Raw genomic sequence first — 13,115 nt, forward strand, 5'->3', positions numbered from 1 at the left:
TCAGTTTTCAAGTTGAATTTAATTTTCTTGACTGGAAAAAAAAAAAGAAAAAAACTTATGGGAGGGCATCTGCAATGAAATCCCACACCAATAACAATTTTCCAAATAAAGTTAAAGAATATCATACAAAACATTATTCTTGTAACACTGTTAAATAGACTGTGACTCAGTATGGCATTGCATTCACAAGGGGCAGGACAAGAGTTCGCTGTGGTTTCTCTTAGGCAGAGCAGGCGTTAACAACAGCAGATGCAGAGACAGGACCAACTTGTAAAAATGAAGATTGGATGGTAGAAAAAAACACAGGGTTTCGACTCCATTCTCCGTTCGTTTGTGTTCAAATCTGATCAAAAGGACCAAAACTGAGGCTTTCCACTGCAGCCAAATAGTAATGAATCATATCTAATGTCCCAATGTCCATGTTAACTCTTCTCTGGTGTCTTCTGCTCTGCATTGGCCGGGAATGATATGCCAGTCCTTGACCAAAATCACAGTTTGGCTGCACCACTCCTGTTACATTAAGCCTGTTATGAGCTGCCCTTAAAACCTTCAGAGCACAGCTGAGGGAACGCTACCGACCTGCTGCTACATACACCTCTCTTCAACAAACTTGTTGTTTGATGAATGAAAATGAAGAAAATGAAGACAAAAAATACTAAAAATTTAACCACTTCAAAAAATTAAAAATCTGTACACATTGCATGTACTCATTAAAGTGACTGAGCCAGTTAGATTTCTAGACAGTAGTTGGATTTAGCAGCAAATTCTCTTAATAAATATAGATGTACAGTATATAAATGTCTCAGTTGGGCCAGACGTGGACCAAGTTGGACCATGAACTTAAATCCCCAAATCCTTTTTTTGGGGGACGTGATGAAGATGACTGTAGATAACCCATACCAACATCTTTCTGTGGTCACTGATCCAAAAATTGTACAGCCCCGAGATCCTCCTTGAGTAGAGAAAATACAGTAACTCTAAAACAGCATGCTTTGTCTTCTATTCTTCCCATTGCCTAAAAAAGAAAGAATAAGATGACTTTAGACTTAGATGTATTGTTTTTTAACTTATCATCAGCATCATTCACAGTGGAGTTTTTTTAAATTAATACATTTCCACAACAGACTTATAGTATAACACTGTTATTTTTTTTGGGAAGTTGCATTAATATTCTGGTCTGAGCAAGTTAATTCTCACAAGCTAGAACCTGTTCTCTTTTCCCATTTGTTTTATCAAAGGATAATCACAACAAACAACTTATATTTGCTCAAATGTTCTAACCTTTGTGTTTTCAAATGCCTTCACTAAAACCAACAGTTGTTTAGACTCATGTTTTACCTGACTCAGGGTAGGAGGCATTCCTGTAGCCAGGGTCCCTCTGCAGCTGCACCTCCTTCAGTGTGAATATAGATATGTCTGCCAAATGAGAAATCAAAACAGTTAAAAAAGCTGTCAGACCCAGAGAAATCATTTTGCCAGCAGAATAGTGTCTTTGTTACAAGACTGTAACTGATCCTCACTGAACGCTGAAATATCACTCAAAGTTGTACCTAGACAGGCCTGCCAAGTCTGCATTATGCACTGCCATTTTCTTACTCACTCTCTGGCAGTGTGTGCACGCGTGGCCCCAGGCTCCTGAAGTATGACTGTCTCATCGCCTCATCTGCTGCGATCCTCTTCTTTGATTCATACTGTGAAATCAGGAGCAAGAATGAGGTCAGTAATGTGGCGTTGAGACTATTGTAGGCTTGTTTTCAAAACTCTTTCCAAAAATACAGTTTGGCCATTGCTTCATAGTGTTTCAAACTTATTTTTTTTTACTATGGTTCAACTTGATATTGTAAAATTCTCCCATACATACTCACTTTCCATATCACATGACCCAAATGGTCGCTACTTAATAATATGAATCGAATTACAGTCTCAGGTCAAGGCACTGATCGGAGTTGTAAATAAAAAAAATCCAACCATTTGTCCAAAATCTATACTTTGTTTAGCACAGATTTCAACCTAGTATAGCCCAAGTGAATGACTAGTACATCAATGTGATGTGTAAAATAAAATATAAATATAAAATATTCGGGTTTAATATTTCTCCAAACCATGAATTGGAATAAACTCATTCAATTATTCTTATAGTAAAACTAGTCACTGCATGTTATTGTGCAGCTGTGACTGGTAATGTGTAACTGATATTTTGTTGGCTTGTCTTCAATCAAGTCTTCCCAAAAATACATGGGTTCATTATGTGCCATGCTAATCTTATCATGACATAGCTTTACGGATATAGTAAAGACTCACTTTTAGGAATGACATCAGGAGGTCGATGCCGTCGTTGTCCAACCTACAGTGGGGCACAGACAGGGAGAGGTCTCAGTGAAAGAGGGCGACTCAAACTGGTGCAGGGGAAGGAAATACACTCAACTATTCCACAGGATTTCCTCACAGGAAGTGACAGCGTGCACAGTCCTAACTAAACAAACCAATACTACTAATGTCTTCATCTCTAGACACACTAAACAGGCCTCTAGTCTTATACCTGCGCTGTGCAAGGAAAATATGCGTGTTTCCATCTCCAGTAATTAGAGGGCTACCAAAAAGGCATTAAAAAGTGTTGAGGTTAATTATAAGTTTAAAAAACACATTATTGTTAAATTATAGCCTTACCTTGGTGCGTGGTTTATAAGTGGCTGTGCTTTGTATTTGGGGAATTTGTATGATTTAAACTCATCAATAGAAGAAATCCCGGGCCAGTTTTCCTCCGAGGGCGTGCCTACAGAAGGACATTCAAAAGTCAGAGAACTGCTTTAGAGTAACAGATGCAGGGGCAATTAAATGTTGCTTGTCGCCACAGGAGCTTGCTTTTTGCCCCCAGGTTAATATGATTAAAAGCTCATTTGGAAAGGTTCAGCAGTCTGTCAGCAGGGGGCAGCACTGACCTAGAAGCCTGAAGATGAGGTGGAGTTCATCCTCCACTGTGGAGCCAGGAAACAGAGGTCTGCCAGCGGCCATCTCATAGAATATACAGCCCACACCCCTGAGGAGGAAACAACGGGACAACTTTAAATGTCTTCAGGGAGCTTTGATTCATTCATATTCAACAAGTGGGAGTTTATTGAACATTTCCTTATTGTAGTGGGCGTGGCTTTCATCACTTTAAATTATACATAGTATGTGGTCTAGTAAACCCAGTGTGATGGAAGTTAGCAAAAAAAATAAATAAAAAATGATATTAGAATTGTTCGCTATCTGCTACAATATAATTCAATGTCTGTAATGTAATGAGTTAATAAGTGAGGCAACCTTAGATCTGCATGGAAATTAAGTTATTTTGTACAACATACAGTGGAAATTGTGCAGGGCCTCTGGGCTATACATTAAAAAGCCCACACTTATATGTAGGTAGTTTCAACAGTGGCAAAAACAACTATGTGTGCATATCAAATATAGTAATGGCTCTTCACTGAACATCAAGTCCCCATAAAGAGCTTCAACTGCTTAACACTTTTGAACTCTCATCACATTTCTGGAGTGCTTGAGATCTGCCCTCGTCTGGCTTTAGTCACTTGCACATTACGCCAGAGAAGCTGAGTGTTTTCTCATAGTTGTAAGAGCCAGTGCATGTGCAGCCCACTCACCACATGTCAATCTGAGTGGAGTACTCAGAGGAGCCCAGCAGCACATCAGGGGGCCGGTACCACAGTGTCACCACCTCGTTCGAGTACGTTTTCGTGGGTACCGATTTTGCCCTTGCCAGACCTGTAAAATAAATATTACAAGTTACTTTAAAATGGCATCAAAACATTTGTGTCATTAGACACTGTATGATTAGAAAAGTGCTCAAAATATTACATAAGATCAGTGTCATAAGCAACAAAATGATCTGCTGTGTATTCTGACCCCTTTCTCTCAGTACCAGATTCTAAATTTCTTGTTTTATTTTTAATCAAACCATATAGGCCAGCCTTTACTCCACAATTTGCACCCTGTGTTGATGGTTCACTAGTGTTCATCCTCTTGACCCATATTTTCAAATCTGCAGATCTTTATGTGACAACATTTTACAAAAGCTTCACTGTGTTGCTACTGATGTCATGTCTGATTGGCATATTTATCAATAGTTAAAGAAAATCGAGCTATCTTTACCAAAGTCTGCTAGCTTGAGTTCACCCCGATCATTAATGAGGAGATTTTGGGGTTTGAGGTCTCTGTGTAGTACTTTCCGTTTGTGACAATACGCCAAACCTCTCAATATCTGAAACAAAAATATCTGCAAAAAACACAAAAAATGAGTTATAAAAACTAAATAAAAATGTATTTTCTGTGTAATAACTAAAACTCTATATTTTCTCATAATACAAGTCTGCCACACCAAGAAAAGGGGTAGAGCACTTACTGAAATATACATTGTACTATTTGCCTGGTAAGTCATTGTTTAAGTTTTGTCAACATCAGTGAAGCTAAATTACTAACTATTTGCTTGGTCAGTTTGATGTGTGGTTGACAGCTTAACAACACAATGGATTTCTAAAAATTGGAATGGATAATCTAATGAGTCATCATAGCTTTCAAACTGTGAGATTCCTCTTTAGTAAAACAATAATCTATTAATATCAACTATGTTCTACCTAAAAAAACACACACTCAAGGAAACATAAACCCATAACTTTGTCCCCATTTTCTACCACCAGGGGGCACAACAACAAAGCCTCTACTATAGATAGCAGTACAAGGCACATTCACAGTCTGGTTTAAGTTGGCAAGGCACCACCGCTCGCTGAGGCTCACCTTGACATTCTGCATGCTCAGGATGTTGCCGCAGTCGTCCATGTACTGCTTCAGGTCTTTGTCCTGGAAAAAACACGAGACATTAGAGGGCATGTGGGACAAAACCTGCTCCAGCTGGACTCCTGTCTACCTCTATGAGGAGAATAATAATGAACGTGTGCTGTGTTTAGAGGCATCTGTGGCCTAAAGCAGTGGTCCACAACCTTTTTTGTTCCCCAGGCTTTGCCTGACGAACCTGTACAATGAATCTGTTATTGCCATGACTATATTTTCTTGTTTTAATGATACTGATGATGAAACCCTCCAAAATGAATCAAGTTTACTACAAATGTTTCCTTTGATTCAACTACAACTATATTTCACCTTCTTTTAAAATCTGATACAACCACAAAACACAATTTTTTTTATACCTCAAGCTCTTCAATCATTTTATTCTTAAACTGTTTCTTGTATTTTATTGTTACATTTTATATAGGTCTATTTAGAATGCTAGCTTTTATGGGAATGTTTTATCTTTTTCTGAACCTTTCCTGGTACCTACCCTTCTTGTACCCCTGGTTGGGAAACACGGGTCTAAATAATGTATGTGTGATGCAGAGGAATGGGTCTCACCAGGTACTCGAAGACTAGTGTGAGGGACTTGTCGGTGTGGACGATGTCATGGAGTGTCACTATGTTTGCGTGTTTCAGGTCCTTCAGTAGCGACACTGCATAAAACAAAAGCAAGAATCAACAGTCAATCATAATCATACTTGGTGCCAGTTTATCTGATTAAACTTTAGGCAACAGTTAGTTGTAGCTAGAGGCATACTAAGTAGTTGATTAGATTTAGTTCATATAGTACTTGCCTTTGATTGTATGTTGTATTTACCATAATTTACATAACTTTTTCTATTAATACTCTTAAAGGTGCACTATGCAAATTTTCTAGTGGAGAAACCCGCTTGTTTCGATGGAGATGTCACAGCTTCACCTAGAATGCTCCATAGTTTGACATTCAACTTATCCATCTCGATTGAGGCAAGCAGGTTTCTCCACTAGTTACAGGTCAGACCTGTGGAGAGATGATTCTGCTCAAAGTAAGAATGCATGTTTTTCAAGGTATTTTTGAGCAATAAAACAGCTGTAATGTAATAAATGTGAGAGAGATATAATATCTCAGTACACATTAATAAATGCTTTAAACAGTACCGTATACTTGCATAACCACCAACATACCAATTACCACTTATTTAGCTATTAATATGTGGTCCCTGTTACCAAGCTTTATTTTCCCCAATGGGAATTTGACATCTGCTCCAAGCTGCTTACAACAGTAAGTACTTTAAATACATCACAAACAATTACATCATCAATAGATAAGCAACAGTTTGTGAAAGTTTTACCCAGAGAATATGTGGCCATGTCATTACCCTAACTCAGCCATTTGGATAAAAAGTAAAAAATATTGTAATTTGTAAAACTTCCCTTATATGATACAAAATTTAAACAGTGAATTATAGACTTGTAGCATTGGCGTGGACTGTAATCTGAAAATGACTCCTACTCACTGAAGACAGCGTTGACTAAAAGGTTTTTAATACAGTGATCCATCTATACTCAACACTGAATTGGATTCCTCGTTGATTGTACCTTCTCTGATTGCAGTGCAGGGCGCCCCCTCTTCATGCTCTAGCCTGATCTCCTTCAGAGCTACCAAGTTGTCCGTCAGTTTACTCCTCCCCTTGAAAACAGTGGCGTATGTGCCCTGGAGTGTTTAACAGGGGAACATAGAAACGTGTCCAAATGAAGTACAAGTAAACATATGCGTCTTTTATCACTATGAGCACACTGGCATCTGGGGAGACCTACCTCTCCAAGTTTGTCTAGTTTGATGTAAGTCTCTAGCTTCCCGAACCCAATTTCTGACTGAAAAAACAAGAAAAAGCAAAGAGTGAATAAATGCTTCATTAGCATTGACAGGTTTTATGGACATCAATAGGAATGGTTGTGACAGTGTGGCAGTAGTTATGGAAGTCACATGGCTCCAGACAGACTCTCGGCTAATATATTGTGACAAAGGGCTGCTGGCTACAGGGTTTCATAATGGTTTAGGCTTGTTTATAGGCTGCATAATGCAAACGTATGTAGTGTTATCTTCTATATCCCCAGTGTAGAGTGAGAACAGTAACTGTACAGTGGCTAGTAAGTTGTTCATTTCATACATTGTGCAATTTCTGGATTTACGTCTTATCAACTTATTTAATTGTATATTCACTCATTTGTTGCTACTGCTGGTTATATTACTGCAGCTATAGTGCAATTTGATGACTATTCTACTGCCTATTGTAGCCTACACAAATATTGATGTCATTGGTCTTTGTAACTGATTCAATATTGACGAAGCTAAATAAATGAGAATAGACAATGACAAAGCATATATATATATATATATATATATATATATATATATATATATATATATATATATATATATATATATATATATATATATATATATATATATATATATATATATATATATATATATATATATATATATATATATATATATATATATATATATATATATATATATATATATATATATATATATATATATAAAGAGCCATGAGAAAGATGTAGCGCTCACATTCACTTATGTTTCTGCAAATAAGTTACACTTACTTTCACAGATAATTTTAACACACCACAGTCCCTAAGAGTGATACAAGTTACTTTCAATTCTAATTCTCACCCGCTATTTGCAGTTCATGCTGTACAGAATCACACATTTCTGTAAAACTTACTGCTTCCAAGTCCTAGTTTCAGCCTGTACAGTTTACAATTCATGTATTTGTATGACATTATGATTACAACATTTTAAATAAGAAATAATATAGCAGCTGTAACTCGGTAGGTAGACTAATACTGTTTGTATTTTACGGCTAATACCCTCATGGAGTCACTGGGCAAAAACTCCAGTCACAAAACATAAGCACACACTGGCTGACAAACTTTACCAGTCAAGAGTGAGAGAATAATGGCTTTGCCAAACACTTTGAAAACTTAATACATAAAATAAAAATCCAACAATATTGTGCGATTTTTTTTGTTTGTTTTCAGTTCATTTTCTCTGTCTCACCAGTGAAGCCCGTCGTGATCGTCTGCTCAGTGGCTGATCGAAAGTGGGGCTGCTGAGCTGTAGTTTCTCCAAATATCCGTCAGGTATCCGAATATCAGCTGGTAAAGAGAGGCGCTTGTTCAAGTCCTGCACACAGACACACATGCACAAAAACAACAGGATTTAATGTAAAAAAAACTGTGTCAACGTCTTGTAAATCTATAGGGAAGCCAACAGCAAATGCCATAAGCTTTAGATAAATATTAATAACTTAACCAAATGTCAGAAACCCAGAATAAACAAGTAGAGTGTGTAGGAGCAGGTATGAAAGCACCTTTCTCAGAACTCAGAGAGGCCAGTGTCAATAAATGTAAAATATGTGGATGTCCGTAGAGACTAGTGCACAAAATCTATGAAGCTCAGTAAGCACAGTACTCTCCTTAGGAAAAACTCTAAAAATAATCCTAATACCGTGTATAGAGTATAGTGTAAATGGAGACACTGATAGCCTGGATTATATTAAATATAAGTAATGTAATGATCATGTCAGTTGAGCTAACTATCATTAAAACAAAAAATATAAACAAATAAATGATAAGAAAATCAGATCCTGTGAATAGCTGAAATATAAACTGCAGTGGCATTATAATGCATCTCAATTCCTTACATAACACATTTCTTATTTCTATCATTATTTATTTATTAATCTTATTTCTTATTACTGTCATTTTAAGAGTTTAGTATGAATATCTCTAGACACTTATGAAACTCAAGACACGTTTTAAAATGCTACACTAATTTAAATTTTCCAGCATCAACTCATTCATGATTTTCTAACAAGTTTCACTCAAATGGAAACTGGTTTAGGCTTTTAACGCAAACATGGCTCTGTGTTTTGGCTGACACCATTGTACACCTGTGTCTGATAATGACTTGAAAATGGGAAGTGAAAGTGCTACTTGGCAAAATTTTCAACAGTGAATGAGCACTTCAACAAAACATTTTGTGTTGTAAATAAACAATACAGAAGCTAAAGAATAAACAATACTGAAACTAAACAGTAAACAATACTGAAACTAAACAGTAGACCATACTGAAAATAAACATTAATATTTTGTTCAATAACATCTGGTGTTTTGTGTGGATTACAAGTTATAATTATTGAAAAAGAAGCAGATTTGTCAAGCAAGCCGTTATGTAGCTGAACCCTATCCAATAATGATACAATTTGTAGATAATACCCCATTCAGCTGTTATGGGATCGGTGGTTAGTCCGCAGAGCAAGCTGTGTTGTGCTTTGGCGAGCAGAACTGGCACCATTGGCTCTGCTGCTGCTTGTTGTCAGTGACGTCCTACTTTGCCATTGTGCAATCTGGGTCCGGAGCGAGCTTTTGGGACAAACTTGATGCCAAGTGTTGGTGCCTCTGCTACCAGCTATCCTTGCATTGTCGTGCAGAAATCTTCACAGTGATAGTGCACCTCGGCTCCAATGACATTAAACTACAGCAGTCCGAGGTGTTGGAAAGTGACTTCAAACCCTAGAGTCTGCATATAATAGGCCTACTGAGTGACTCCTTACGCATAGGATAAACAGCGACTCATGTGACTCTTTGACAAAACCAGTGCCCACCTGCATAGAATCCACATTAAGACAAACGAATGTGCAGATTTCACGTAAACTATCTCAATAGATATGAAATAAATTATTGAAGGTCGTGTAACTTGGTTGATACCAATATTACTAACAATCCTAATTTTCAGGTGTCAAATCAATCCTGATCAATCTCAAAATAGACCTAGTATCTTCAAAGAGTTATAGCCTATTTGATATGCAAAACTTCAAGACATGTAAGGGACTGGGAATTGTACATATAAAAGATACGTAGAATCACATTTAAATTAGATTACATTAAAGTCTACACCCCCTTTTAATTTGTTAAACAGAACCATGTAGTCTTTTGTTTGGTTTTGTTTGTAATACTAGTACTTTATTTTAACAGGGCACTCATAAAAAAGTCTGATACTCTCATTGGGCTCTTCCAGTATACATAAAGGTAAATGAAATTATGCCATCTATCACATGACCTTTGCCCCCGCCCTCCTCCAGTTGTCCAATCAAGCTGTCCTAATCTGCTACAACAGGGACCCATCTGGAGAGTATTACACTAATCCCAGTGATGTAATCCCAAAACAGCTCTTGCTTCCTCTCCAGTGACTGAGGAACAATCTGCTACCTGCCCACAACTTCCTGTGCCATCTCTCAATCCGGCAAACAAGTGCAACACTGGGGAGATGGTAACTGTTGATACTAAACAGGGCTGACGTGGATCACATGACCCAGTTCATGTAGAGAACATTAGCAGTCGCATAGAATAGATCATAATAGTCCTCTTTGTGTATTGTCATAATTATAGTGAAGTAAAAATATTGTTATAAGCCTGAAAATACCCTTATTCCAGCACAAATGACCTTTCTCCTACATTTCTCAAGATCACCTTTTAGCTAATGATTTAGCAAAATTAAACAAATTAATCAACGGTGTGAATGTCTGAGTCAGACCAAATGTCCTCACATATTGTATTCCAACATAGGGAATGCAATGCAGAGCAAATTCATCAAGTAATACTTTGAGACAGAGGTGGGAGGTGTATTGGAAAATATGTCACAATTGTTGGAGATTGTTGGTAAAATTAGAATATCAGGTATTTAAAAGGCAGACCAAAATCAGATATAAAATAAAAACAAGAATATTGCGTGATATTTCTGCACTTTGACCACTTTACAATTCATTTAGTTATTCTGTATGAGATAACTTAGACATTTACATGCACATTTTAGCATATTTCTGATTACTAAAATCATTTCTGCAATTGTAACAGCACAGGAAACACATGACGCATCACTGCTCTAAGCCACAGCAATAGGTGATGTTGTGTGTCATGTGCGAAGTTCCTAATTGTGCAACTTTTCTTTGAGCTCAGTTCTCACAGTGCACAGTGCATCTGCAGCTACTGAGGTAAAGCCCCAGAGTTTGTGCAATCAAAGCATATAATAAACACAGCAAGAGGAGCGCGCTTCAATCACGACGTTCAGCCTCTTGTGAGCACAAAGCAGCAGGTATCTGAGAAACCGCTGAGCTACATGTGGCTTTCTGGCAGGACGACAAGACAGCAGCCAGATAAGACACTGAACCAAGGCATGTCGTGCTTTAATGGAGATTTGTCAAGCTCAAGTTTTTAAAGTCCTGGGTTAGATCTTACAAGGAAATGTGATTGTAGGATTAAAGGTAAATTAGGCTTTTTGTTATATGTTAAAAAAAATCCCAAGATAACGTGTTAATGTGTTAACATAATAACAAATTTACACTAAGGAGGGCACCAAGAATGCAACCAATTTGGGTGTGAATAAACATTTTTCTTGGGCGCACTGGAGCACTTGATAGATCCTCTTCACATCCCTTCTCATGTGTTCTCTCTTTGCCCTTATCATTGAGGTAATTTAAAGACAATATATTACAATGGGTTAAACAACCTGTGGGTTTTAGTGCACCAAAATGATATTCTGGTGCACCCAAATGAAAATCTTCAGTGTGGAGCCCTGCTAAGCTAGTACAAGGTTATGCAAGTACCACAGCTGCAATGGAATAGTGAAAGACTAGTTGTAGTTAAATAACAGGAAATGGTTTGCAACAAATTAATACTCAAAACTATTTTTCAAGGAAGCCTCATAGTTTATCTGTTAAATGTATTACCGGTAAATCTTTTTCACCGTTGGCTGTGTTGTTTCACTTTTAAAAAACCTGTTGTAAATGTTTTTTAAATCTGCTAGTGCAGCTTAAAAAGTATCACACTTTTATGGGCTATTAAATTAACATATTTAGATCACCATATTACATTTTATTGTTCTGAAAATGCTATATTCAACAACCACAAAATGTTTAATATGTTTCAGTATCGTTTCTGACGGCCCCTCTCCACTTTATCCCTGTGCTAAGTCTGTCCTCCTTCAGAGTCCCATCGCAACACAATCAGCGTGCATCCCATTCATAAAACTGATTGTACAGGCTTGTTCGAATAGTGCCCAGGAAAGATCGCAAGATTACTCAAATAAGCATGGAGGAGAAAAAACCTCTTCACGCATGTTTTTGATGAGGATACAACTTTGTACAACATTGTAGAAAGCTTAAAAAAAGTAGATTTTGTATAATATCCCCTCTTTAATATTTGCCTATGAAACAAGTAGTATTTGAGGGGATTAATCTATAAGGGAATCAGACGGATAAAATTACTAGGAGGATAGTATCCACTTATGAAAGTAAATGTTTTATATTATCCAGTAAAGTCGCATAGCATGTACACTTCAAATAGTAATACGAATGGAAACTGACTTAATAAGACTTAATGACAAAACAGTACTAAAACAAGTGACAGCACTACCAATGCACTTAAAAAATTTCTTGAGGTCACAAACGCTGTGCCCACAGTTCATAATGGGTCTAGTAAAACCTTAAAAACATGCGGTAAGTCCAAGAAACTGTCAAGTCAAATAGAGTGTGTCCCCTGTGGAGACTTTATAGGCAAATCTGACTACGCCTCTGCAGAGCAACACACAGTGCAGCCCATGTCACAAAACACCACTCAAAAACCTGAAAGAACAGAGTGAAATGCTCTTATTATTTTCCCTTAGAAATGAACACGTGTTTGATGTTGCCATGTACATATAGCAAGAGACAGGTACCACGTGAAGAGGCCTACATAATGAGATATATATGAAATGACTCACAGGAAGCAAAAGGTTTCATTGAGAATTCTGAGAGCAGGAATTAAAAGTAGTACCTCAGCAGAGATTCGCCTGTTCCCTCGGTTCCTCAGGCAAACCCCAGTGGGCGACTGGACTTCATCAGAGGATGTGCCGGAGGCTTGGTCACTCTCACCGTCTGACCCCATTTTCAAATTTTCATGGACAATATCTAAAGAAACAAATAAGCTAGTTATACCATCAGGCATTATATTGTGACCATTATCTTTTCATCATAGTAAGGCAATGTGTGCTTTCTTAAATATTCCAATTGCCATTAGATTAGCTATCTTCATCTTTTGTCAAATCAAAATTTAGTTAATCATGCACATTTTAAATTGGCCCAGGAGAATTAACATTTACAATTAAACCAGCACCGGGACTTAATGGAGGTGGCACGTCAAATGCATGATTCCATGGAAATGAG

General features: G+C 37.3%; 1 protein-coding gene across 1 annotated transcript in view; it reads right to left on the bottom strand.

Annotated features, from left to right (window-relative positions):
- Positions 1-30: 30 nt before the first annotated feature.
- The window catches only part of LOC117372798 (cyclin-dependent kinase 17-like), a 30,883-nt gene continuing 17,798 nt past the window's right edge, over positions 31-13,115 (bottom strand). Inside the window, exons 4-17 of the mRNA XM_033968664.2 lie at positions 12,727-12,860; positions 7,913-8,038; positions 6,640-6,696; positions 6,421-6,535; positions 5,401-5,495; positions 4,789-4,851; positions 4,147-4,270; positions 3,639-3,759; positions 2,940-3,037; positions 2,668-2,773; positions 2,302-2,344; positions 1,601-1,691; positions 1,339-1,416; positions 31-1,015 (exon numbers count right to left, since the gene is read on the bottom strand). Coding sequence (XP_033824555.1) covers positions 978-1,015; positions 1,339-1,416; positions 1,601-1,691; positions 2,302-2,344; positions 2,668-2,773; positions 2,940-3,037; positions 3,639-3,759; positions 4,147-4,270; positions 4,789-4,851; positions 5,401-5,495; positions 6,421-6,535; positions 6,640-6,696; positions 7,913-8,038; positions 12,727-12,860 — 1,289 coding nt within the window. The 3' untranslated portion in view covers positions 31-977. The remainder of the gene's footprint in view (positions 1,016-1,338; positions 1,417-1,600; positions 1,692-2,301; positions 2,345-2,667; positions 2,774-2,939; positions 3,038-3,638; positions 3,760-4,146; positions 4,271-4,788; positions 4,852-5,400; positions 5,496-6,420; positions 6,536-6,639; positions 6,697-7,912; positions 8,039-12,726; positions 12,861-13,115) is intronic.

This window comes from Periophthalmus magnuspinnatus, chromosome 6 (assembly GCF_009829125.3).
Source record: "Periophthalmus magnuspinnatus isolate fPerMag1 chromosome 6, fPerMag1.2.pri, whole genome shotgun sequence".
Classification (NCBI taxonomy): Eukaryota; Metazoa; Chordata; class Actinopteri; order Gobiiformes; family Gobiidae; genus Periophthalmus; species Periophthalmus magnuspinnatus.